Source organism: Terrapene carolina, unplaced genomic scaffold (genome assembly GCF_002925995.2).
Source record: "Terrapene carolina triunguis isolate 2854851 unplaced genomic scaffold, T_m_triunguis-2.0 Scaffold66, whole genome shotgun sequence".
Lineage (NCBI taxonomy): Eukaryota > Metazoa > Chordata > Testudines > Emydidae > Terrapene > Terrapene triunguis.
In genome coordinates this window covers 80,902,587-80,927,674 of record NW_020664417.1, presented here as the reverse complement: position 1 = coordinate 80,927,674, position 25,088 = coordinate 80,902,587, and the positions used below count along the sequence as shown (strand labels likewise).

General features: G+C 42.7%; 2 protein-coding genes across 2 annotated transcripts; one reads left to right on the top strand and one right to left on the bottom strand.

The window, feature by feature from the left end:
* The first annotated feature begins 1,786 nt into the window (after positions 1-1,786).
* Positions 1,787-14,631, top strand: GRPEL1 (GrpE like 1, mitochondrial). Its single transcript, XM_024204541.3, has 4 exons — positions 1,787-1,902; positions 5,154-5,322; positions 7,091-7,172; positions 12,464-14,631. Exons 1-4 carry the CDS (start codon positions 1,832-1,834, stop codon positions 12,808-12,810), a joined length of 669 nt encoding a protein of 222 aa, XP_024060309.1. The 5' UTR covers positions 1,787-1,831; the 3' UTR covers positions 12,811-14,631.
* Positions 14,632-17,942: 3,311 nt separating this feature from the next.
* Positions 17,943-24,792, bottom strand: TADA2B (transcriptional adaptor 2B). Its single transcript, XM_024204546.1, has 2 exons — positions 24,523-24,792; positions 17,943-21,519 (listed from the first exon to the last, which is right to left on the bottom strand). The coding sequence occupies exons 1-2, from the start codon at positions 24,790-24,792 to the stop codon at positions 20,527-20,529; spliced, it is 1,263 nt and encodes a 420-aa protein (XP_024060314.1). The 3' UTR covers positions 17,943-20,526.
* Positions 24,793-25,088: the final 296 nt, after the last annotated feature.

The following is a 25,088-nucleotide window of genomic DNA, read 5'->3' as shown; positions in this document are numbered from 1 at the left end:
CAAGATAATTAAGTCCAAAGCACACTGAAGAGTTACAAAGGGATCTTACAAAACTGGGTGACTGGGCAACACAATGGCAGAAGGTTTCAGAGTGGTAGCCGTGTTAGTCTCTATCAGCAAAAAGAACGAGGAGTACTTGTGACACCTTAGAGACTAACAAATTTATTTGGGCATAAGCTTTCGTGGGCTAAAACCCACTTCATCAGATGCATGCGGTGGAAAATACAGTAGGAAGAGATACACACACACACACGCCTCTAACGAGACTAAGATCTTGGAGTCATTGTGGATAGTTTTGAAAATATCTGCTCAATGTTCAGTGGCAATCAAAAAAGCTAACTGAATATTGAAAATCATTAGGAAAGGGATAAATAATAAGACAGAAAATACCTTATTGCCTCTATGTAAATCCATAGTACACCAACATATTGAATAGTGCAGATTTGGTCAGCCCATCTCAAAAAAGATATATTGGATTTGGAAAAGGTACAGAGAAGGGCAACCAAAATGATTAAGGGTATAGAACACCTTCTGTATGAGGAGAGCTTAAAAAGACTGAGACTTTTCATCTTGGAAAAGAGATGACTAAGGGGGATATGATAAAGGTCTATAAAATCATGAATGGTGTGGAAAAAATGTTGTTTACTTGTTCACATAATACAAGAACTAGGGGTCACCCAATGAAATCAACAGGCAGCGGATTTAAAACAAACAAAAACAAGAAGTATTTCTTCACAGTCAACCTGTGGATGTTGTGAAGGCCAAAACTATAACAGGGTTCCAATAAGAATTAGATAAGTTCATGGAGGATAGGTCCAGCAATGGCTAACACCATGTTCTGCATGTCTCTTGCCACTGTTTGCCAGAAGCTGGGAGTGGGCAACAGGGCAACTTCATGATCGCCTGTTCAGTTCATTCCCTCTGGGGCACCTGGCATTGGCCACTGATGAAAGACAGGATACTGGGCTAGATGGACCTTTGGTCATATCCAGTATGGCCATAGCCATTCTGATGCTCTTACATAAAATCCAGATGTATCTGCCTCCCGCTAGACTCAGCTCCCCTCCCAGAGCGGAGATAGAACCCAGGAGTCCTGACAGGGTCTCTCTCTCTCTCTCCACAGAGTTAGTAACGAAGTAAGAATTCACATGAAAATTTTAAATCGAACCAGTGTCCCTTAAGTGACTTGCCACAAGATGTCAGAACATGCTACTAGAACTGAGTGGGTCTAATATTTATTTAGTTTTCTTTATAAAGCCATTAGATACAGGGCTCCTGTCAGCTAATTGCTAAGTTACCTGCCAAAACACGGGGTTTAAGTGCCTAAGTGGCCCCAGGAATCAGAGTGAAAGGTGCCCCCTCCCCCATCTGAAATGGGCACCCCGACCACAGGCAGCCCTGGATGGGGGAGGGGGGACAAGGCACTGGCTTAGGCCAGGGCATCAGGGGGGGCCTAGTCCCCTTCCCCAGAGAGCCCCGCAGGGCCTGAGCCCCCCAGCGCGGGAAGAGCTGGCGGGCAAGAGCAGCCAAGAGCGCTCACTGTCTCCCTCTCCCCTCAATTGGCCACGCCCAGCCCTCACCCGTGGCCTCGCCCCTGAGCGAAGGCAACGGAGTCGTCTGCGACCTTTCAACTTCTTCTCACCCAAGTGTGCTATGAGCCAGGAAGGGGGCAGGCCCCACCCCCAAGGGGAGGCCGGCCCGGCTGATTGGAGCTTGGTCCCGTCACTCTCGGCCCCCGAGGGGTGCCCCTCCCGCTGATTGGGCCGTGGCTTGGCCGTGACCCCGGGCGTTCGGCGGAGAGCGAGCAGCACGCACTCAGCTCGGAGAAGTCATGGCGGCGGCTCGGTGTGTGCGGCTGCTGTTGAGACCGCGGCGCTACCCGCTGCTGAGCTGCCCGCTGCGGTAAGGGCGGCGCGGGCCCGTCTCTCCCCCACCCCTGGGGGGCTGCGGCCCGGAGGCGGGGCGGAATGAGCCCTGCGCTCCGGTCCCGGGAGCGCGCAGAGGGGCCGGCGGGGCGGCACGGGCCGTGCAGACCCTACCCCTCCCCCGAACGGCCGCTGAGCTCGCCTGGGGAGGTGGCGGGTAGGAGTCTCCCCCCGTCCCGCTCGGGGAGCCCAGCGCCTGTTGGCCGGCCCGCATGCCTGGGTCTCCTCCGGGTTAGCCTGTCCTGGGGCCTGTGTTTTATAGGCGAGGCCCTAGGGAAGCCCCGCCCACAGCAGGGTCTCTGCCCTCGATCACCACCTGCCCCTCGCCAGGGCTCGGCCTCCTCCTTCCCCTCACCTGGGGAATGAACGTTGGTGACTCTCTCCCGGCCTGGGTGGGGGAGTGAAGATTCTTGCACCTTGTCCCACACACCTACCCTGGAGAGCAGCAGAAAAAGGGGCAAAGGCAGGGCCCTACCGAGCTAGGGAGTCCCTCATTCACTCAAGGGGAGACAAGGTTGGCAGTTTGCTTTAGGGGATGGAGTTGTGCAGCTCTGTGTGGCACATCTCCTTGCCATCAAGAGAAAAATGTCCTTGTCATGGTCTCATCCTTCCCCACACCCCCACCCCCAAGAGTGGGAGAGAAGGTTTAAGCTTGACCTGTTTGTTGGGAGGGAGGCAGCCCATGTGAGGGAAATCAGTGGCTCACTGGTGAGAAGCACCATACAGAACTGTGTAGTTCTGGTGGCTGCGCTTTTCACTCCCACCATAGAGGCTGCAGGATTGTGTGTAATAAAATGCCTAATCTCCAACTCAGTGGCATTTTAAATGCTGCAATAGAAATCCTTGCTGTTGCCAAACTTATGAGAGTAGTGTAACAGCAGGGAGAAATCCCCTGTGAAAGCAAATTAACAGTAACCACACTCAATCTGGTGCTATGCTGTCATGTCATGTCATGTTTCATGTCCTATTTTTCCCCAAAATGTCATGTTTCACAGCTCATGCAGTTTGGATGCATTTCTGTTGAAGGATTTAATGATCAGGTAGACAAGGCAAGGGGGAGGGAGCCAGTAATTACTGTCATTCAGCAATGGGTGTCTAGGATAAAGGTGCTTTATTTCTTAAAAGAGATCACAGGTTGGAGTGAAGAGACTCTCCGGCAACTTTCAAACTCACTCAAGTTAATCAGCTGCATCTGTATTTATTAAGGCATCTAAATAAATATGGCAGTGCCTACCTGTGTGTAGGCTTATAGGTTTTAAGTTGTTGATGCAAGATGTAAGAGGGAAGTGATTTAAGCATATGGGGCTTTGTTAATAAAGGCCTAGAGTCACTTGTAGGAACAGAGGCAAAGATACGTGAGGGAAAGAGGATGTCCTCATGTGCCATCTTCTTTCTGCACTTGCCGCCCCAACACATGCACCTCTCACTCATGGAAAAATGGGCACAAAATCATTCTAAAGCAGAGATTCTCAAACTGGGGAGTGGGGGCCAGTGGCATGCAGAATGTATGCGAGGGGCATGACAAGCTTTTAGGACAAAAAAAAAATTACTGTGCACACTTTACCCACAGCAATGAATAGCTAGCAAAGCTGATTCATCCAGACATATCAGGTCCTCAGATGGCGCTGTGCATTTTGATGGATTTCTGTTAAGATTCATAGCATTATGCCAAGTCGTTAATCCATTTGCAGCATCGACCACAATGCAGTTTTGTTTTGCTCTTATTACAATGGATTGTTGGCTCATTTGTGAAATTCAAAGAATTGCTCTGCTCCAAAAAACAGGCATACCCATCACACTAGTAACAGCAGTGTGATGTCTGTAAGCAGCATCTTACTTAAAATTTACATTACTATATACTGAAATGGCTCTGTTTGAATCAATGCCTGACTGTTTTTAATATTTAGTGAGAGTTGCATATTGATTTTTTTATCAGTATATGTACAGGTGGGGTGGGAGGGTGTAAACTACTAGAGACACAGAGGAGGAGGTCACGGTCAAATAAGTTTGATAACTACTGTCCTAAAGAATAGATATTTTAAATTAAATGAACCACTAAGAAATGTCAGATACAGATGATTACGCAAAGACCTCCATTTCTGCTGATGCCAAAGAATCAGTAGTGTAATAGAATTCTTTTGCTGATTCCGAGTTACTCACAATACTTGAATTTTTGGACTAGCCATTTACAAATGAGAGAGTTTTCTGGATTTTTCTTCACCAGCAGGTAGTTATTCCAATTCCTTTGTTTTAGAGGAAACTTAGTGACTGAAGTGTTGCAGATTATTGCATCATGAGACTTCAGCCTTAAATGTAAATTAATCAGGACATTAGGAAATTAAATTGTTGTGGATTTGTTTCCAAATTATATACCCAATGAAAAAGGAAGTGGCCCTCATTTTTCCCCTCAACCATCTGAAACTTTCCCTAGTAAACTTAATAAATCTTTATTTGAAATAATTAAAATGTGTTTGCCTGTATTGCCTGCTAGTGGTGGCTGTCTTGCTATGGAATGACACCTGCAGCTGTACAGGCACACCTGAATCCAGCTAATGAATAAAAGACTTCCATCATGCTTTAACACTAGAGAACAGTAAATTGATGTGACTAAGGACTTGAGGCTTCAGCACACCTTTCAGGCCTGATTTAGTTCTAAGCAATGTTCCTAAATGTGTTCTCAAATAAGCTTTTATTTAAAAACATGCCAGGCCTCATAATTGCAGAATTTGGGGCAAAAAAGCTAGTGAGCAGTCACCTCTCTTTAAACGGGGAAGGAAAATACTACCTCTGTTATGGTAAGGGTGTAATTTCAAGCTTTCTGTGCATGCTTCCAAGATATTTCCCCCCAAGATAATTGAATAGGAGCGGGGGTGCAGGTAGATGGAACAGTGATTAGGCCAACTTGTAGAGTTTTTCTAGTTTTGGGCTGTCAAGACTGCAGAGATTCTTGTGGACACCATTCCATATCACATATGGAGTTACAGTTAGCAAGGAACTACAGACTAAGGTCTTGCAAATCTTATGCACTGTGGGACTACTCACAGTTTAGCATATGCACATGGCTTGCAGGACTGTAGCCTTAGTTTCTTCATAAATCATTTTTCTGACTTTAGGATGGAGGTTTCTTCTGTATGTGATAAAGGCAAATCAAGTGTTCAGTATGTCCAAAAACCACTAATCTTTCCTAGGATGAGCAGCTGACTATTGCTCTGACTATGTTTGCTTTAGGACTTCTCCACGGTTGCTTTGCATAGCAACACAACAGAAAAGCACTGGACAGAACTTGGAAGATGACCAGAGTCAGAGCCAGAATAAACCGAAGGCTGAACCAAGGTCTGCTGAGAAGATATTCATTGAAGAAAAAGCCAAATTGGAAGAGCAACTAAAAGAAATGACTGTAAGGGTCTTTTGGTCAGCCAGCATGCACACGTTTTAGGAAAAGTGTGAAGTTCCAAGTGCACTGTACACAAGCTAGATAAGACTATGTAGCAATTATTTCATGAATGTAATATTCTAATTGGACTTTTCCCTTTAAGTTTAGTCCATTAGTAGTACATAGTCATTTTGCTGGGAACAGACTGCTAATAGGCTCTCTGGGCCTTATTTTTCAGTCTAGAAAAATGTGGGTGATAATACTCATCACTGAGGCCTGGGAACATAAGCTACTTTATCTTTACTCACATATTTTCTCCTTAGCCTCTCTTTCTCTTTTAGTAATCCTGGAGGAGTTAGCCTTTTTATCCAGCTACTGAACTAAATCTGAGTTTAGTGGTTATATTGGTAACAATAGCAGTGGCATGAGCGAGGCATAACATATGAATACACTCTGCAGAGTTCTCCAAATTCTGCCAATCCACTTTTTCCCCAGCCTGCACTGGCAAAACCTACTGTTTTGCTTCTTGGCATCTCTCTCTAACAGGCACTTCCAGAGGTGCCAAACTGCATAATGTCTTTGTGACTGAACTGAGACCAAATTAATTTTTATTTATAACCTAAGAAAGACCTGAAGCCCTTTCCTTTATTTTCAGCCTTCTGGGTCTGCATGCTCATTCTTTCTTCCTGAAAGTGCACTCAAAGGCTTATCTCTTTCTCACCAACAGAAGTTGGTTCAATAAAAGATATTACCTCACCCACCTTGCCTCTCCCTTAGTTAAGGAAGCATGAGCAGACAGGTTTTGGAAGGTAAAGCTGAGCAAACATGTAGCCCCTGCAATCTGAAGATGTTGGCTACTATGATGAAAGAACTAGTATATGGTGACTCCGGCATGTGATAAATTTGCATTCATGGGCTAAATTGTAGCGTTCCTTCCTCAGCTGGTAGAGAGCAGAGGTGCCAGGAAGCAGAGGTACAGAAGTGTCCTATTCCCTTGTAGTGTGGGGTTCAGAATGTTTAACAGGTGAGAATAGGAGGTCTGGGAGGATGTGAGGACAGTTCACCAACCAGTGGCTAAGTAAGACTATTTTGCTCTGCTGATAACAAATGGATTGACACAAAAATAAAAAGACAACATCATGCCATGCTTGTGGCATACTGAGTCAGTGCAGAGGTATCCCATGTGATGTTCTAAGTCTGGTCTGGAATGTATAAGGGTTTAGGAGAGGCAAACTTTTTGACATTCCAGTACTTCACAGCTCTAGTTAAGAATAAAAAAAAACCCACCCCCACACTGACGCCCAGATCCACAAAGGTATTTAGGTTCCTAACTTCCATAGATTTTGATGGACGTTAGGAGCCTAAAATACCTTGGTGGATCTGGGCCTGACAACCTGGAAGCACATCTTTTCTTCCTGTGCCACCTCCGTGTATCTTCTCCCTGCCCCAAGTCCCCTAAAAAACAAACAAAAAAAAACACTTGTGGGCAAGAGAGTGAACACAGAAGTACTGAACCCTCCCCTGTTTTTCCACCTGCAAAATGAGGCTAATACATGCCTACATCACAAGGACATGAGGATTAGTCTTTGTACACTCATTTGAAGTGCTAAGTACAAATATTGTTTGGAATTTAGATGTAACTTTTAATAACATAATAAACCACAGTCTAGCTTGTTAAACTGCTGCTTTGTAATGAAATTAAGAGAATAAGAGCCTTGGTTTGAATTATTGGCACGCAATATACAGGCTGTAATGGGATCTTTTCTGCAATATGCTTTTTCTTCTTCCTCAGGACAAGTACAAGCGAGCCCTGGCAGATACAGAAAACTTGAGGCAAAGAAGCCAGAAATTGGTAGAAGAGGCAAAGTTGTATGGTGGGTGGAGACATTACTTGTGTGCATGAGCTGTATTGTAAGGTGCTGTAATACTAACTTGAAAAATTAAACTTGGAAATTCAGAGCGGACACTGCCACTCATCCACAACTCCACCATTTGGAACTCCCAGATATATTGGCATATCCTTGTTATAACGTGTTGCTGAGAGCCTGAAATGTTAGTGTCCTGATATAAATTTGAAGTGATTTGAGATGCTTCAGTGTCATTACGATTTCACTGGATGGGTGTAAAACTGCGTGAGTTTTAGAAGCATTAGATTTAGATGTACCTGGATTCCTCAAAAAACTCTGGATTGCTTGGTGTCTGCAAAATTTTCCAGAAACTTATAAGTATGAGTCATAATGGCACTTGTACACTGACATGATGTATAATCTTCATGTTTGGATCTGCATTTGTTGGATTTATTACATGTGGCATTATTATACCAGTTTTACAAGGAAAGTATTTACCATACTGCACTGAAGTGTTGCTGCTTTTACTAGGAAAGTTTTAGCTGTTTAATACCTAGGGGCAACATAGTCCATATTATGAATTTAACTGCTTGTGAGCTTTCATTGTAGAAAGTGAGGGAGCCAAACCTAATACATATAGGACTGGTGAAGTCTCAGTGCAACTTGTAGCCTGAATTCTCTTCCTCTTCCCAGGTCTAACACCCCACCCCTCCACCTCCAAATCCAATCTTAAATTTGAGTGCAAGGGATCTGAAACCAGAAGTATTCAACTACTTGCTTTCTTATTACTTTTTTAAAAGCCTGTTGAAATTTAAATAGATTTTTCTGGTAAGTCGGAATGCCAAAACTCATGAATGCTTAACGTTAACTTAAGTAAATAGCTAGATTTTTCAGAGGGCTGAGCACATGCAACTGCCACCAACTTCAAGGAATGCTAATTGTGCTAAGTGTCTTTTTATGTCATGTTTGACAGTTCTGACTAAAGCATATTTTAATAGCTCTTTTTATCCTCTGAAAACAAATGTGCAAAATGGAAATGGTATTGTATTGTAAATATTGTAGTAGCAAAAGATAGCACTGTGACCCAGATCCACAAAGGGACTTAGGCCTGGTCTACACTTAAAGCTTGTAGTGGTAGAACTATGTTGGTCGTGGTGTGGAAAAAACTGTTGTTTCTTGCCAGAACAGTGACAGTACCCACCTAACTCCATACATACTAGCTACAGGATGCCTACCGTATAACCTTTAGCACAGTGGTTAGGGAACTCACCTTGGATGTGATAGACTTGGTTATTTTCCCCCCCGCGCCTGAAGAGGAGAGAGGATTTGAATAGGCATTTCCCACCACTCAGGAGAGTGCCTAACCACTGGACTGTTGTTGTATTCTTACTTTATCTGGCCACTGCAAATATACAAAATCGAGTGGCTTCAAGATGAGAGATTGAGACCCCTACATCAGAGTATTCCATAGTCCTGTGACCAGGGCATTATTGACTTGTGAGGTAGGAAACCCCTGTTCAAATCTCTTTTCCTCAGGCAGAAGGGACAGTTGAATTGAGATCTCCTGCTTTCTAGGTAAATGCTCTAACCACTGAGCTAAAGGTCCCTCTGCTGCCATGGCCTGCCCCCAACAATGTTGTGTTGAGTAAGGCAAGTTTAGCACACGCCCACCAGATCGGGCCTCATGGGCGAGATAGCCATTGCCCTACCTATCTTCCCCTGGTATGAAGATCGCGTTAGGGCTTAGGCATGAGGGTAAGCGTCTGGGCTCTTGCCTGAGGCAGCAGTGTGCATACTCAGAGATAGAAACTTAGGCATTTCGAAGACACTTACAGAATAAATGTAGGTGTTGAGTTTAGGCACCTACAGAGATAGGAGGCAGCCAGGCGGAGGTTTTGTGAATTGCAGTGGTGCCTGAATCTGGGATTTAGGTTCCTTTGTGGATCTGAGCCTATATAGTGTGAATCCATAACTGTTTCATCTTCTTTCCTAACCTACAGTTGACAAAATATAGCAATATGAACGGTAACATGTTAACATTAGTTTAACTCCACAGTTAAAGCCTAAAAACAGGATAGCCAATTAAATAAAGATTAAAAAGAAGCAGACTTCAGTTCAACAACATTCAGGACTCTTGTACAGTTTCCATGAACATTTGAATACTTTAATTTGAAGTTCACTCCTCACAAGCATTCATACTAGTATGGTGCCTAGCACAGTGGGGTTCTGATCCATGATTGGGGCCCCTCGATGCTACAGCAGTACGAAAGATTCAAGTAAATCTTGAGTGAAAAAAATTTCAGATTGTTTACATGATTGTAAAATTGTCCATTCCCACTTGCCTAATTATTTCATTGAGGAAACAGAAGCTCTATGCTGAGATTTATTCAGATATCCACAACAGCACAAAGTGCAAGTACTTGTAAACTGCAAACTCTTACTGGAAGAAGCTTGTCAATTTCAAATCTGAGACCACCTTGGATATCTTGTAAGCAGCAGAAGGGCAAAGCAAACTAGAGAAATGCAGTCTAGATGAAATTACCGTAAGGGGGGCGCATAAGTGGTTGAAAGACTGTACTTGAAAGGTAGTTATTCGTGATTTGCTATCAAACTGGGATGGCGCATCTAGTGGGATCCTGCAGGAGTTAGTCCTGGGTCTGGTATTACTCAATAGTTTTCACTAATGACTTGATAAAAGAGTGGAGTGTGTTCTTATAAAACTTAGGATGACACCAAGTTGGGAGGGGTTCCAAGCATTTTAGAGGACAGGATTAGAATTCAAATTGACATTGACAAATTGGAGAATTGGTCTGAGTTTAACAAAATGAAATTCAGTAAAGATAAGTGTAAAGTACTGCACTTAGGAAGGAAAAATCAAATGCACAACTACAAAATGGGAAACAACTGGGTAGATGGGCATTATAGTGGATCACAAATTGAATAGAAGTCAACAATGTGATGCAGTTGTGAAAAAGGCTAATATTCTGGGGTGTACTAACAGGAGTGTTGTATGTAAAACAGGGGAGGTAGTTGTCCCACTCTGCTTTGCACTGGTGAAGCCTCAGCTGGAGTACTGTGTCCAATTCTGGGCATCACACTTTAGGAAAGATGTGGATAAATTGGGGAGAGTCCAAAGGAGAGCAACAAAAGTGATCAAAGATTTAGGAAACCTGACCTATGAGGAAAAGTTTAAAAAAAAAACACTGGGCATGTTTAGTCTCCAGAAAAGAACACTGAGGGAGGACCTGATATCAGTCTCTAAATACGTTAAAGGCTGTTATAAAGAGGATGGTGATCAAATGTTCTCCATATTCACTGAAGATAGGACAAGAATGGCCTTAATTTTCAGGAAGGGGAGATTTAGGTTAGATATTGGGAAACATTTTCTAACTCAGCGTAGAGTTAAGCTCTTGAATAAGCTTCCAAGGGAGGTTGTGGAATGAAGATTTTTAAGAACCAGTTGTACAAACACCTGTAAGGGATGGTCTAGGTTTAGTTGGTCCTGCCTCAGTGCAGGCTGGACTTGATGACTTCTCGAGGTCCCTTCCAGCCCTACATTTCTATGATTCTCTGAAAGTTAATAAGTTTTCACTCTGCTCTGGACTGTGAACTATTTGCATACTCTGTGGTGTGGCCATCTTATCTGTAAACTTAATTTGGGACTTTCAGTGTTTAAGGTAGCTATACTTGAAGTTTTGGTTAGTTGTTAGATTTAAAATCATTTGCTTAGCATTTGACAATCCCATATCCATTATCGGTGTCTAAAGATACCCGTATCAAACTATACAGATATTAAAGTGACTGCATGGCCTTGCTGGTAAAGTCTGTATTGTTTTGCACAGGTTCTAGGCCTGCATAGAGGAAGGAATCAAGTGGATTTGAAACTTACTTGGAAAGTTTCCCTGGGCAGCCAGTGTCCCTATAGAATTCTTGCATGGATACTGTTAGCTCAGCACCCTAAGTTCAATTTTAGCTGATGTACATAACTTTGACCCTTAGTAGTACCCAAAAAAAGTCTTGTTGGTGGAGGAGGGAATATCTAAATGCATTAAGTGGCAGCCACATAGGCCAGTCTCACACAGTTCTCTGCTAGAACTTATTCACACCTATTCCTGGTGTCCTGGCTACATCAGTTACCCTGGTTATAATCTAGGCTTTAATATTCTCGGCTTGATTTTGTCCATAATGCAGCATCTTATTGGCTCACCTTTATGTGGAAATACATCACTGCTCCTGAAAAATCTCCTCCACTCTCCTTGACCACTTTTCTGGAGACAGTCCTACAGCAGGCAAGGACTGATCATGACTGTAGCTAGCCAGCAAGCAGCTTCAGGGGACACAACCATTGTGCTATAGCTCTTCTTGGAGTTACTGCATTAAAAAGTCAGATGAACTGGGAGAGCTTTATGGGACTCAGCTAAAATCCCCTGTGGAAACTAGCCAATGGAGTTTTGGGCAGAAGGTGTGGCTTCAGAACCCACCTCTTTAAATGGCACATGGGGGAAACGGGGAGGAGTTCTGCTGAATAAGATCTTCAGCTCTGTCCCTGTTCACCTCAGTTAGGCTACTGGTTGAATAAGGGCCTGCTTCCTCTCCCTTTTTTTCCCATTCAGTGCTATTATGAGCAGCTTTAGCAGCTCAAATGAAGATGCAGATGTGGGACACAATGTGAGAGATCGGACAAAATAGGAGTGACACCAGAAAAATCCCAGGATGGGAGAGGAAAAAAGTGAATTACTTAACTTGAGGGTGGTGATTGTGTTTGTGTCTCTTGGCTAATTTAATAATAATTGGACTACTTGCTGAGGGAGTCATATACTTTCCCTACTCCAGAATTAAACAATCCACTTCTGTATTCTGTATTTTTATATTGTTGTTAGGTTGGTGGCCTGCAGGAACTCAGAAATATAACTCCCTTGATGAGATGTTTGGAAAAAAAGCGCATAAGTGAAATTGATTTAGTAGCAATTTGAAATCCACTCATAATTTTAAAAATGAGTCAAGTAGTTTTATTTACTACACCTGCCTATTAGTCCACCTGTGACTTTTTGATTTTATAATTGCATTTTCCGGTTTTAAAAACTCTCTCTCCTACTGCTGTATGACAGAATCTACACAAACAAGGGATGCTGACACTGCACAAACTGCATAAATGCACAGACTAAAATGGGGGGCGTGGGTGAGGGATATTAACTTTCCCCTGATCTCAGATAACTCTAACAATACTAGGGTTTTTTTAAATGTAAATGTAACTATATCCCCTTAAGAAGAATGAATTTGATGTTGCTTGTGATTTATGGCTGTCCATCTCGTTATAGGGATTCAGAGCTTCTGCAAGGACTTATTAGAAGTTGCTGACATTTTGGAAAAAGCAACTGAGAGTGTTCCAAAAGAGGAACTCAAGGATGAAAACCCTCATCTGAAGAACCTGTATGATGGTCTTGTCATGACAGAAGTACAGATTCAAAAAGTGTTCAAAAAGCACGGCCTGCTCAAACTGAATCCTGTTGGAGCCAGGTTTGATCCCTATGAACATGAAGCTTTGTTCCATGCTCCCGTGGAAGGGAAGGAGCCTGGTTCTATTGCATTAGTATCCAAGGTTGGCTATAAGCTGCATGGGCGTACCTTGAGGCCTGCCTTGGTGGGAGTTGTGAAAGAATCGTAGTGGCCCAATTTATAAGAATTAAAAATGCCATACAACTATTAGATGGCTGACTAGTTTTCCTCTTCCAATGTGCTTTTTTTTCCATTCCCACACTCTGTGGAAGGCTTAAATTAACCAGTGAAACTGAAGCAAATGCTGAAATTGTATTTCTTAATGGACCATAAATAATCGGATGGACCTCCAGAGTGCATTTTTTGTATTGTATTTTGCACTTAAGCAGCGCTGACAAGAGCCATTAAACCATCTGTATTTTGGATAATATTTTATCTGTAATAATCCTGGCTACTGAAGGTATGTTAAGTTGAAAGATACAAAATATATCCACAGGAAACTGCATGGTAACAGTTGGATCACTATTTAGAATGAAGAACCCTTTGACTTTGTGTGTTCTTTTGTGTTGCATTTCCTAGTATCACTGTGAAGAGGTACATGTAATTAGCTGTCTGCAAATGCCCACACCAGCTTTCACAAAGCAGATAGGCTCATCAGCTGCTTGCTCACTTGCTGGATTGCTGTTTCTATGACATGTCTATTTCCTGGAATAGGGCCTTTCTTTGAACAGCAAAAGTTTCAACACCTATGTGATTCCTGATCTGGGTTTAAGAGGTTGTAAATAAAATACAGGGGGGAGGGGATTGGCTTCATTGCTTTTATTCATATGCTTCATAATCTCTTCTTAAGGAAACCATTTAATATTTGTATGGCATTGAAGTAGTTATAGAAGAAAAAACTGTCCAATCTCTGGATTTTTGAATATAATCAGTTTGCTATGCAAATTTTATTTGCAACTATATTGAAGGTCAAAATAGCAACCACCAGAAAAGTTAAGTATATAAAAGTGGTTTTGGCATCTGTTACCTTTTATAATTCATGTGGAGATATAAAGATCTGGTGATCATGGTTAAAAGTAACTGGATCAAACAACACAAGTGAACTCTACTTCATTTACATTCCTTAATAAGAGTTATTTTCCTGTTTATTGGTTTATATTTTAGCCTTGACTACACTAGCTGGGAAGCAGCATCACTTTATGAACAGAGTAATGGTTATGCTGGGTATTTACTTTAATCCTGTTCCTATGTTAACCTCAGCTATGATTGGCTATAACCAGGCCTATCCCTTCCCCCTTAGCCAAAAAGTACCCATGTTGTAAAACATCCTCCCTCTACCTCTTCACATGTTTACATCCCACCCATTGGACATGGAGGGTGTGATTTTCAAATGCACTCAACATGGGCCTAACTGTTGCCACTGGGGTCATGGGTAAAACTCTGTGACTTCAGTGGGAGCAATTAGGCTAAAGCTGAGCACTCTTAAAAATTCCACCCCCACATTTTTGGATGATGATTTGTGGTATAGGTGTGTGTTACCTTAAACCTGGGAGTCAGCTGTGAGAAATTCTTATCTATAGTTACTGGGGTGCCTGTATACATGTATTCTCTGAACCCTCTCTGTGTAGCAGTGGGAGGAGGGAGAGAATGACTGGTTTTTAAACCTCCTGATGCACCCCAGTGAATTATTTGATAGCACCATGCCAGCTGATTTGTAATAGCAGAGGGCCTAGTTTGTTCCCTTTAAATTGGTCTCCGTTCAGGCAAAAAAGTCTGGATATTTATTTAGTTTCTAACCTGGCAAATTAGAAAGCAAAACAAACACTTCTTTGATATATATATATATATATATATTTTTTAGAGGGAGGGAGTCTTTCATCTCTCTCTCTCTCGATAGAGAGAGATTTTATCACCGTTGTCTTGGCCAACAGCTGCTGATTTCATACCAACTAACTTCTCAATGAATAAATCATCAGGTATTTGTACATTAGCCCATGGTGTCTTCATCCTTGAAGTTATTCTACAACTTAATTAATAACATGGTGGAGAATGCAGTAATGGCAAAAAACCCCAATCTGGCTGCATTAATTTAAATCATGCTGGTGCCATAAGTTTTATAACACCTGAATAAGAAAACAATTAGCAAAGTACTTTGTGCTCTGATATACTTTGTATCAATGGATAGATGTCACCATACTGGTATTTGGTTTTGTGACTTTCACAGCAGGTGTTGCAGGGGGAAGGGAAGAAAAAGTGGTAGGGCTTTATGTTGCATACCCAAACAAGCTCTGCCCATGTCTGTGAGAGATCTCTCATTGTGCTAACTGTAGGTCATCACAATTCGACTGCTTCAGCACACACACACAGTCATGACTGTCTCTCCTTTGGGGTTTGAATGCCTCAGTTGTGTCTCTATGAGGCCGGGGAGGTGTTTGATGCTGGTTACAGTCTCATGCTTCTGTTAAGCAACTGCTTGGACATAACATGACACTAGCACTAAGAAGGGGGATTGCTGCAGTATGGATTGTTTTGGATTAACTGACCTAGACTGCAGAGCACTATATTTATAACATCAAAACTATCTCTCCCATGAGCTATCAAGCGGGCACAGTAAAAGTGACACACACATTCTTGAGATCTACTTACATATATCCATGGGCAGCTTTTTACTGCTTTCCACCTGATTACAGAGCAGTGGCTTGGGCACTGTTACTCTAGTTACAAATATAGCAGCTTAAGCTGCAGTTTTTGGTTAAACAAGTTTGCTGTTAAAAGAGCTGAAAATTCCCTCCTTTCAAAAGGAGAGAGCAATTAGTGTGACACTAATTGTTTCAGTTATAGCTTTTCCCACTTGGGAACAGGCTGGAGCTTGCTACAGTAGATGCTGGGCTCCTGCAATAATAGCAACAAAAAGGACAAGGTGAACTGATTCATACATTGTGCATATAGCCCACCTAAAGGGCTCAAAACAGCTAGATACAGACCTAAGCACAAATCCATAAGCAGGAAACTGGATTTGTTTTAATTGAGGCAGTATTGGGCCCTTTTATTTTAGTGTGTCTGTGCCTATTGTCTCCTTTCCCCTGTTTGAGAGTCCATGCAACAGAGACTGCATGACCAGCTATATACCAAGAACCAGTGCATGCAGGAGCAGCTGGGGGAAATAGGCTCACCTACAACCTCTTTCCCTTCCTCTCTGCAATCTAGCATGAAAGAAAGGGGCAGGGGGAAGAGTAAGATGAGTAGCAGGAAGTATAGCATATGGGGTTGAGGAAGGAGACAGGAGAAGCAGCCCGAACTCAACATTGGACCAGTAACACAAACCTGCCACTGGCTCTTTTTGAGGCACCAGCACTGAGTGCTCAGTCCATGGCATAAAACAGAAAAAGGTACTTGACTAGAGTGTACTCCTGTACGATTACTGCAATTTCACACTGGCCTTCTCCTGGGCAAGAGGAGTTATTTGCCTGCTTTAGCTATTTGGAATGATGCAGTTACAAACTGCTCCCTTTGATTCTCCTGCTTTTTTCCTCTCTCCCCCTCCCACCTGTGCAAGCACTTCTACTTGCAGGAGTCTAACTGCCTTTCCTTAAAATAGAGGCTCCATCACTAACAGTAATGAAAAAGACACTATTTATGTAAAAACAACCCAGTTATAGATATACAATGGGAAGAAATCTGTTAAAATGTGTATATGCACAATGCCCCCATTAGTTAGATTTTACATGACTGCAGCACATGGCGTGGGTATAGCACACCTACACCAGAGCACACTTCAAATGAATGCACTGGGTTTTTTTAAATAAAACCAAAGCCCACTGACCTGAATACACTTAACAGGAAGCTGCTATCTTCCTTCTTTGCAGTATTATGTTACCATAGTTTAAGAGTAATTGGGGTACATGCAAAAGCATCTTGCAAGAACTGTATTAAAAAGAGATTGAGTGGCACACACTACTGCTACATCATCCCTACAGAAGAAAAATGGTAAAGTGCTTCGGTTTAACTGAAGCCCAAGGCCGTTCCTGCACCCTGATTCATGCAAGTCCACTAGAACCATTCTAGCACCTTGAACAGCTACAGAATACTGGGGAGGGTTTCCCCTAATTCCAGCATATCGGTACAAGCCCTCCAGCAGCAAGAAGTGCTAAAATCAAAATTGATTAGTACACATTTGTAAAGGGAGGGTGAATGTTTCATAGTTACAAAAGAAGCTGGTTGGGTAAGGCCTCATTGGAAATTGGTTGATCACAATAGATGTATAGTGTTAGGGCTAGGATACAGTAGCATACTTAAAGTGGAGAGTATCACTGTGCCTGTAGTACAGGGTCAGTACTCTAAACAAGCTCAACTGTCACAGTTTAAGCTCATTTCAACTCTTAGGACAGATAAGCTATTGGAGGCATCCACTGAAAGTCAAAAATAGCATGTATGTTTAAAAACAGTTCCTCATGAATTAGCAACATGCAAGTTGGGATTAATTCAGCACAAGAAAGGATATATATATACACACACACACACACACACACACACACACGTATGGTTTGGAGAGCTATTATGAAATATTACTCTCTGCCACAGAAAAGCAGTACAGTTTCAGTCAGTTACTGGATTAGGATAATTGCATGGCACATGTAAAGAGTTCACTCATAACAGAAGGAAGGCTTAGGCTAAGAGATCAATTCCATAGGAAAACGCTGAAGAGCAGTATCCTCTAGCACGGGGGTGGCCAGCCTGAGAAGGAGCCAGAATTTACCAATGTACATTGCCAAAGAGCCAGAGTAATACATCAGCAGCCCCCCCATCATCTTCCCCACCCCGCTCCCAGGGCCTCCCACCCACTGGCAGCTCCACCGATCAGTGCCTCTCCCTCCCCGCACCACCTGATCAGCTGTTTCATGGCATGCAGGAGGCTCGGAGTGGGGGAGAGGAGCGAGGGCACTGCAAGGGAGGGGGCAGGGAGTGGAGTGGGGCAGGGCCTGTGGCAGAGCCAGGGTTGAGCAGTGAGCACCTCCCAGCACATTGGAAAGTTGGCACCTGTAGCTCCATCCCCGGAGTCAAGAAGCCACATAACTTCTGAAGAGCCGCAAGTGGCTCCGGAGCCACAGGTTGGCCACCCCTGCTCTAGCCCAAGTCATCTTTAAATAAAAGGATAGTTGACAATGAGACCTTGCTTCTAGGGAAGCCCTTTCCAACAGATTAGCAGTCAAAGCTAATAAACACTCTTGCATCATTGAATCTGCTTCCAGGATTGAAATAAGTATTGATATCCATGGTTTTCATACATTAAAAATACTTTATTTTACATTCATTCAGATCTTCAATAAGTTATGTCTAGCACCAAAGTAACATTTTTGGAAGGGCTGAGGAATTCAGAAACTACAAAGTGTAAATGCAGAAGAACTGATTTATACAATGTTTAGTTGAATCATACGAGTGCCTAGAAGTCTGATTCTTTTAGTTATCCATCACATGGGCTTCAGAATATTGCTTCAATTAAACCCACTAAGAGTTGTGCCAGAGCACCTTAGAAGTATAAAAGTGATGTACATTTAAAAAACTACTAAATGAAAGTTATTTATGCAGCTGAGGTTCCAGAATACTCAATGTATGGTGATGGTATGGCACCCAGATAACAGGGTTTACAAATTGAAAAGAACCAACCACCTAATCCAGTACCAGGCTTGAAAACGGAGACAGCTTGAGAACATCTTTCCCCTTTCCATGTAAGTAGGGCATGGAAACTTATCACATTTTGTAGTATCTGAACTTGTGCATGCACAAAAGGATACACACGACAAGTGGAGGTGGTTCTCATAGCTGTTGAGCACATTGCAGTCACATACTGCAAACAAAAATGTGGGACTGACAGTTTTGTCTTAAGTATTTTACAACAAGCCATTTACAGTTATGACAAACAAAGCCTTACACAGCTGGGGACGTAGTCCTTGCCTTTCTGAAGAGACTTAAAATTCCAAGCTCAAAAGAAAAAGGCACCATAGATTCCCTTGGAAATGCTGGCTTTTGTACTAATATTCTTCTCTTATTAGGACTCACTGTTAACACTGTTTTGGTAATGCTGGATACATTGACAATTAAGAACACTCAGAATTCCATGTGTAGAATTCACTCTGCAGCTTGAAAGAATATTACACGGTTTGGTGATTACTTCTCTGTCCACTGCATAAAATATCAAAACAAGTGTTACGACATTCTGAATGCTCAATTTTTTTTTCTAGTTATCTTAATAAATCTTCAAGTCCCAATTTTTCAGAGTGCCTGCATTCCAAACATATCAAGTTAGCTTACTGTTAGAGACCTTTCCAAACAGGGATGCTCTAAGGAAGGAAAGCCAGCAAGAACACAGGGAACAAGGAATTAAAAAACAAAAAACCCAGAAAACCCTATATAGCACATAGTTCCCTGCATTTTACAAAAATATCAACTATAACCAATTTTTTTTTTATTTGATACATTCAGGTAAGGTACTTGTAACAATAAAAATTCTGCTTTAGTTCTTCAGATTCTTTCCCTGCTTCAGTTAAAAATCTGATACATAGGATTAATGTTTTATGGATCAGATACTTCTTTTTGTATGCTCGAGTTAGGGAGAGAAACTTGTGCTTGTTGCAAGCACCAAACTTGGACTGTAGCCCTTTAACAATAATTAAAAAAACAAAACAAAAAAAACCCCACCACCCACACCTTTCCCCCCAAAGCTACCTACGAGGTTGGTATGTCACATTTTCAGTGAAATATCACATTATTTGTACTGAAGTAGACCAAGTAGCAAATTAAGATTTTTGCTGCCATTTGCAATAAATTTGTCTCAACGTATTTTAAGCAAAATATGTGCAATGGACAACATGTAATGGCTTGATTTAGTTTCATATTTTTTAATGAGCAGGGGACTTTAGCTGCAAGTCTGAAGTAGCTCCCATGTTTTTATGTCAGTGGTTTGTACATCAGTATTAGATGAAAATGTACATTAACAACTGACCAGATTCAGAAGAACATTACATTTCGCTGGACCAGTTAAGCCCCCCATTCCCAGAGTAGGGGCAGGGAACTCTGTGGCTACTGAATTATCTGTCTGCAACAGGAGTTTCCTACAGGATCTATGCCAGCACAGACCCTGGAGTAATCTGCCTAAGTGGCAATTCAGTGTGAAAATAAGTTTTTAAGAATCTGCTCCATGAGGGAAGTGACTGGAAGCAACTTATCCACCATATTCCATGTCCCTGTCCCATCCTGTTGACTCACCTCCTCTTGCATTTTCTATATGTGCTCACATCACTCTACCACAATACAGGTCCTTGTTACTGAGTAAAGAGTGCTGGAAGCTAAGCACTATTCACAAAAATGCTCACTTCAAGTGTTCTGTACTTCAAAGCTCAGAATTTTTGTAAGTTTCATTTGGCCAGCAGCACCATGAAGAGAGAGTGATACACGACAGGCTCCACCAAATGAATGCTTCCATCTCCCACCCCAAAACAAGCAAGTGTTGCACTAATGACCCTTTTGTCCAACAGCAGAGAGTATAACAACTAGCCTTGGGCTACTGGATTTGAATATATCAAAGTAAGAACATATCCGTTCCAATAATGTTCCAAAAGAGATGAAATCTGATCCACCTCATTCTGCAATGAATATTTAGCGGCAAATCCTTTATCTTAAAGTACTTAGCTTTAAGATCACACAAAAAGTTACAGTTTGGTATTTTCCATGATCCAATGTAAGAGCATCCTTTTGGACAGAGGATTGTAAATACTCATGTTTTACAGGAAAAAATCCTAGCTTTGGGGAGGCAGAGAAAGTAACAGAGTCATTTGGCCCACAATGAGCCATTTATTCACATTGACTCAGCTCTCAAATCAGACGAGTTTCATGAAGCATCCCTAGATATCCAACCACTTTCTGTTAGGAAGTTTAAAATCCTTTTCTTTAGTACCTTGTCCAAATAACTGGGAAGGCGACTTTTTGAGGGAATACCCTGTCTTTTTTGGAGATGGTCTTTAATAATTATCGTTTTCACAGTCACATAACGTGCCGGACTCAGATTTAGAGAGCTACAGAGCACCTTTTCTCTGTCTGATAAGAGTTCAAAGCCAGGCAGATTTTCAATTGCAGCAAATTCCCCATCCTTACCATCTTCCTTTCCTCTCTTGGAATTGGCTATATTTTTATTCTCCTTCCTCTTCTCCCGTTTATGTCTAGCTGCCTCATATTCTGCTGACTCTTCCATTTTGGTGATTCCATTTCGACGGTACCGCTGCAGTTCTCGAATCTTTGCTCGAAGTACCCTCTCCTTGTGCATGTTTTCAAAGAAGTCTTCAAACTCCTTACAAGACATGAATTGATAGAGAGGCCTCAGTTTTAACCTCAACTCCTTTTCTTCTTTTGTGATCTTCCGTTTTGGAGTTTTTTCCTTGTCCTTTTTATCCTTCCCAAGAAAGGCAGGTACCAGATTATAATCTCGTGCAATGTTTTTCCTCCGTTGCCTCTCCTTAAGTTTTCTTACATACATATCAACGTGAGCTCTTTTTAATTCTATTTCCACATCATCATCATCATAGTTCACTGAAAGACCACTGATCAGAGTCTCAGCATCCTGGTCGTACTCAATCTCATAGTCATCTCGAAGTGGCATATATCCCAACTGCTGCTGTTCCGCCACTGATATGTCCAAAGGAGGGAGGGGTGTGGTCAGGCTAGGAGAAAGTGGGCCACCACTGGGACAAGTGTGATCTGTCACTCTGTTAGGTATAGTGTCAGGGATGCAGGCTTTTCCAAGGTTGCCATGGATATACATGCTTACATAGTGTTCCATCACTTCCTGGGGAGTTCGGGATGCTCCAACATGAGCAGCCATATCCTCCTAGAAGGAGAAAATTAAGGAAATTAGTGATGGCTTGACTTATTAGCTCAGTTTTAAAAATACACCCAATTATTAGGGATAACCTCTCATGTTTTCCCCACACATCAACCTGAAATATCTTTGTTTTTCTAGCAATATTTAGGTTAACCATTCTACTGTGCATTCACACAGTCTTCTTCTGGTCCAGTATAAAGTCCACCCCACTTATAATATCTCTTTATTCCACCAAGATGTTTCCTCGATCTAGCTAGATTTCTAGAAGGTATACAGATGCGAACAGCACCTCAGTGACTAAGCTTTAAGACAGATGCTACTAATGAGTATTAACATAGCAAGCTACATCAGTTTCTCAGTGAATCCCAAGACACCACCAGGAGCTACATGAGCACCATCTGGAAGTGACATCCTCAGGGCCACTGCCAAATATAGGCCTTTCATGTCTCAATATCAAGTGCACCTTGACAGTATTGTAGCGTCCCTGAAATCTAGCAAAAAGTAGAGTAATTCCACTGGTTGAATCATATGTCAAAATTCTCTGGGGAACAAAAGTTAACACATTTCTTTGCAGAATATAAGAGGATCAAACAATCCTATTTATTCAACAGCTTGCTTGGCACATAGTGTAGGAAAAATAAGTGGCAATCATTCAACTCATAAAAGTTGTTTCCATGACTCAGGTCCTCCCTCCCAACAGAGTTTCATACCCTCTTCACTCCAACATTTTACAGAAGGGGAAAAGGATTGCAACACTGAAACTGTATATATTTAAACAAATGAGAGGCCTAAGTCTAGTACCCTAGTCATGTGTGTATGTGGTTGTTTAACTAGAGAAACATGGAGGAAGAAGAGGGAAAACTCTAAACAAAATTTTAAAAAGTATTTTGTCCTGCAGAAGTTGGTAGCAATTTTTCTAAGAAAATTTAGAAGCAAAATTCAGTTCTATGAATATTTATTGTGCCAATATTTTAATGATTATTGAATTCAATAATTAAACTATGAAATGGAGATATTTAGTTCTTTAAATGTAATTCTTAATGCAGCCTTAGCCATGTAGTCAAAACTGATGCCTTCATATCTAATTTTGCTCATTTGGAAATGGAAGTTCAATATTTGGATCATATTTCCCATTCCCCCCCCCCTTTTTTTTTTTAAATACACAGTACACAGGTGAGAAAGATTAGTGCTTGCATATCTCTGTAAGAATAGTTTGTTAGGTAACAAAAGGCCACAGCCATCATAATAAGAAGTGTATTTAATGAGATTAGGTTTTATTAAGCAGTAAGAATTTCAAAAAGAAAAAAAAGACTTGCCCTCATATTTATGAAAAAAATGGGATGTGGAGTAGGGCACTAAACAGTACGAGCTTGGATGAGTTGAGGTATCTTGCTGTCTTTCTGAAGAAAAGCCCTGTTTCAAGCAATTATCAACATAAATGGTGATTGAGTCAGCTTCCTATATTGTACCAAAACAAAGAAAATTTTGTTAGTGTAGATTAAAAAGGATGAGTGTGTGAGACCTGAGAGTTGTGACATAATGGAGTGAAAAACATAAATACAATGAAGACAGGTGTGATGAGAATAGGGAACAAAGGAGTAAACAGAGTCAAATCTGCAATGAAACTGGGATGGGAAATTGTGTAAAAAGGGAAATCTTTACTGTTCTTTTTTAGATGACAGATTCTGTTGTAAGTCTTTGGGGAAGCACTTCCTTTACTAGAATCCCCCCTGCACATACTAAGTTATTGTGCAATCTGTGGGGTTCTTTGGTTACTATTTCTATACACACACCTATGGACTATGAAACAGGTACGGGGGGTGGGGGGGGAAAGCAGGGTGTCAGACATAAAACTTGATTGACCCTTTCTGAAAACCATGTTGTTGATGGGTCAGTTTTAGATTAAAAACAAAAATAAAGCCCCAAGGTTTCACAAAAGCTTTTTATTAAGAAAGTATTCTTAATTCAGCTATTTAATAGAGCCTTTGACTTTAGACACTCACCTGCAGTGTTTGTATCTCAAGTACTATATACAATGCCACAGGGCACAAGAATATTTCAAAAATGATGTTAGTCATACCCTGCATACTATCCTAAAATAAACAGATGTTTGTGTCAACATGATCAACAGTTAATGCTAACTTCGAAAGTGTCATAACATTTCAATGTTATCTTCTTGAGAAGAAGGAAGAAGTTGCCATCTCCATGTTACTATTTTGGCTCCTGCAGACTCAGTAAGACAGCTCAGCATCATTTTGTTCAGGTTTTCTTCACAGATGTAATAACCAGAAATTGAACATTCCCCCCGACACTCCCTTAAGTGGAAACCTTAAGTTGGACCAAGACGGTTGGTCTGGTCATGACCAGAAAGTTGTTGTATGGGCCATCACTAGCCAGAGACTCAATTCAACACCTATGCCTGGGACCCAGAAAGTGACTGACTACATACACCACAGAGAAGTGAAGTTTGTCCAGCAGCAGCATAAACAGCACTAGCAAGTCTGATGGTGTGGAAAGTGGTCAGGTTTCAGTGATCGCAGGTATAACGAGCAACAAAAGGACAGAGTTTCTATTTTAAAGACTTGTGAATTTTACCCAGACCATGGAGCGCGCCTGAGCGGAAAGGAGCAGCTGGGGAGCGGGGCTGGCTGTCAGCACCTAGACGCCGTACAGCTGACACGCTGTATAGGAGGCGGATGGGCAGGGGGGAATGGGCAGGGGGCGGGGGGTACGGCTGGATCAGCCCCCTGGGGAGCTGTGGGCCCGCTTCGCGGAGCGGGGGACGATAGAAACGGCACATCACAGCCGGAGGAGCCCCACTGAGGAGCGGTCCCAGGTCCCGACGCAGCGTTAACCTCCCCCTGACGCACCGACTCAGAGACCGGCTCCCTGACAAGCCCACGGCTTGACAGGCCAACGCAATACTCGGCCCTGAGGCTGCCAGGCCGGGCGGGGAAAGGGGCTCTGAGCTCCGCGTCCCCCTGCGCTGCCCGGCGGCCGCTCGCTTACCCAGTTGCCGAAGCCGAACTGCTCGATCGCGTCCAGCAGCAGCTGCTCCTCCCGGCTGCTCCAGCCGCCCTCGGCCTCGGCCCCCCAGAGGGTGAAGCGGCCGCCGTCCACCAGCTGGTAGCCGTGCCATCGGCGGTGCGGCCCGATCTCGGCGCCTGCCGAAAAGCAGTCTGGGCAGAGCTCGATGTCGGCGCACTCGGTGCAACGGAAACGGAGCGAGCTCACCTCAGCCAGACAGTACACGCAGTACTTCTTCCCCAGTTCCGCCATCTTACCCCGCCCGCCGCGCCGCACTGCGCACGCGCGGCACCGCCCACACCCAGGGACGGCCAATGGCAGCGCGCCCAAGGGGCGGGGACCCGTAGTGGGAGCCCAATAGAGCCAAACAATCTGACACGCCCCTCGTAATTGAACCAATAGGGTGAGGGCGATGAGGCGTGGCGAAAACCCAAGGACCAATAGAATTCGAGGCTCTGGTTCCGTCCGCCTCCACTACAACCAATCAGGTAAGCGACCCTAGGCAGCCCCTTCACTGAGTGGTCGACCAACAGTTTGGGGCGTCGGCA

Excerpts from the sequence above, each read along its gene's own strand:
- GRPEL1 (XM_024204541.3), top strand. The coding sequence starts at position 1,832 with ATGGCGGCGGCTCGGTGTGTGCGGCTGCTGTTGAGACCGCGGCGCTAC. Across the intron at positions 1,903-5,153 it reads CTGCTGAGCTGCCCGCTGCG|GACTTCTCCACGGTTGCTTT; the intron begins GTAAGGGCGGCG and ends TGTTTGCTTTAG. Across the intron at positions 5,323-7,090 it reads AGCAACTAAAAGAAATGACT|GACAAGTACAAGCGAGCCCT; the intron begins GTAAGGGTCTTT and ends CTTCTTCCTCAG.
- TADA2B (XM_024204546.1), bottom strand. The coding sequence starts at position 24,792 with ATGGCGGAACTGGGGAAGAAGTACTGCGTGTACTGTCTGGCTGAGGTG. Across the intron at positions 21,520-24,522 it reads AGTTCGGCTTCGGCAACTGG|GAGGATATGGCTGCTCATGT; the intron begins GTAAGCGAGCGG and ends TTCTCCTTCTAG.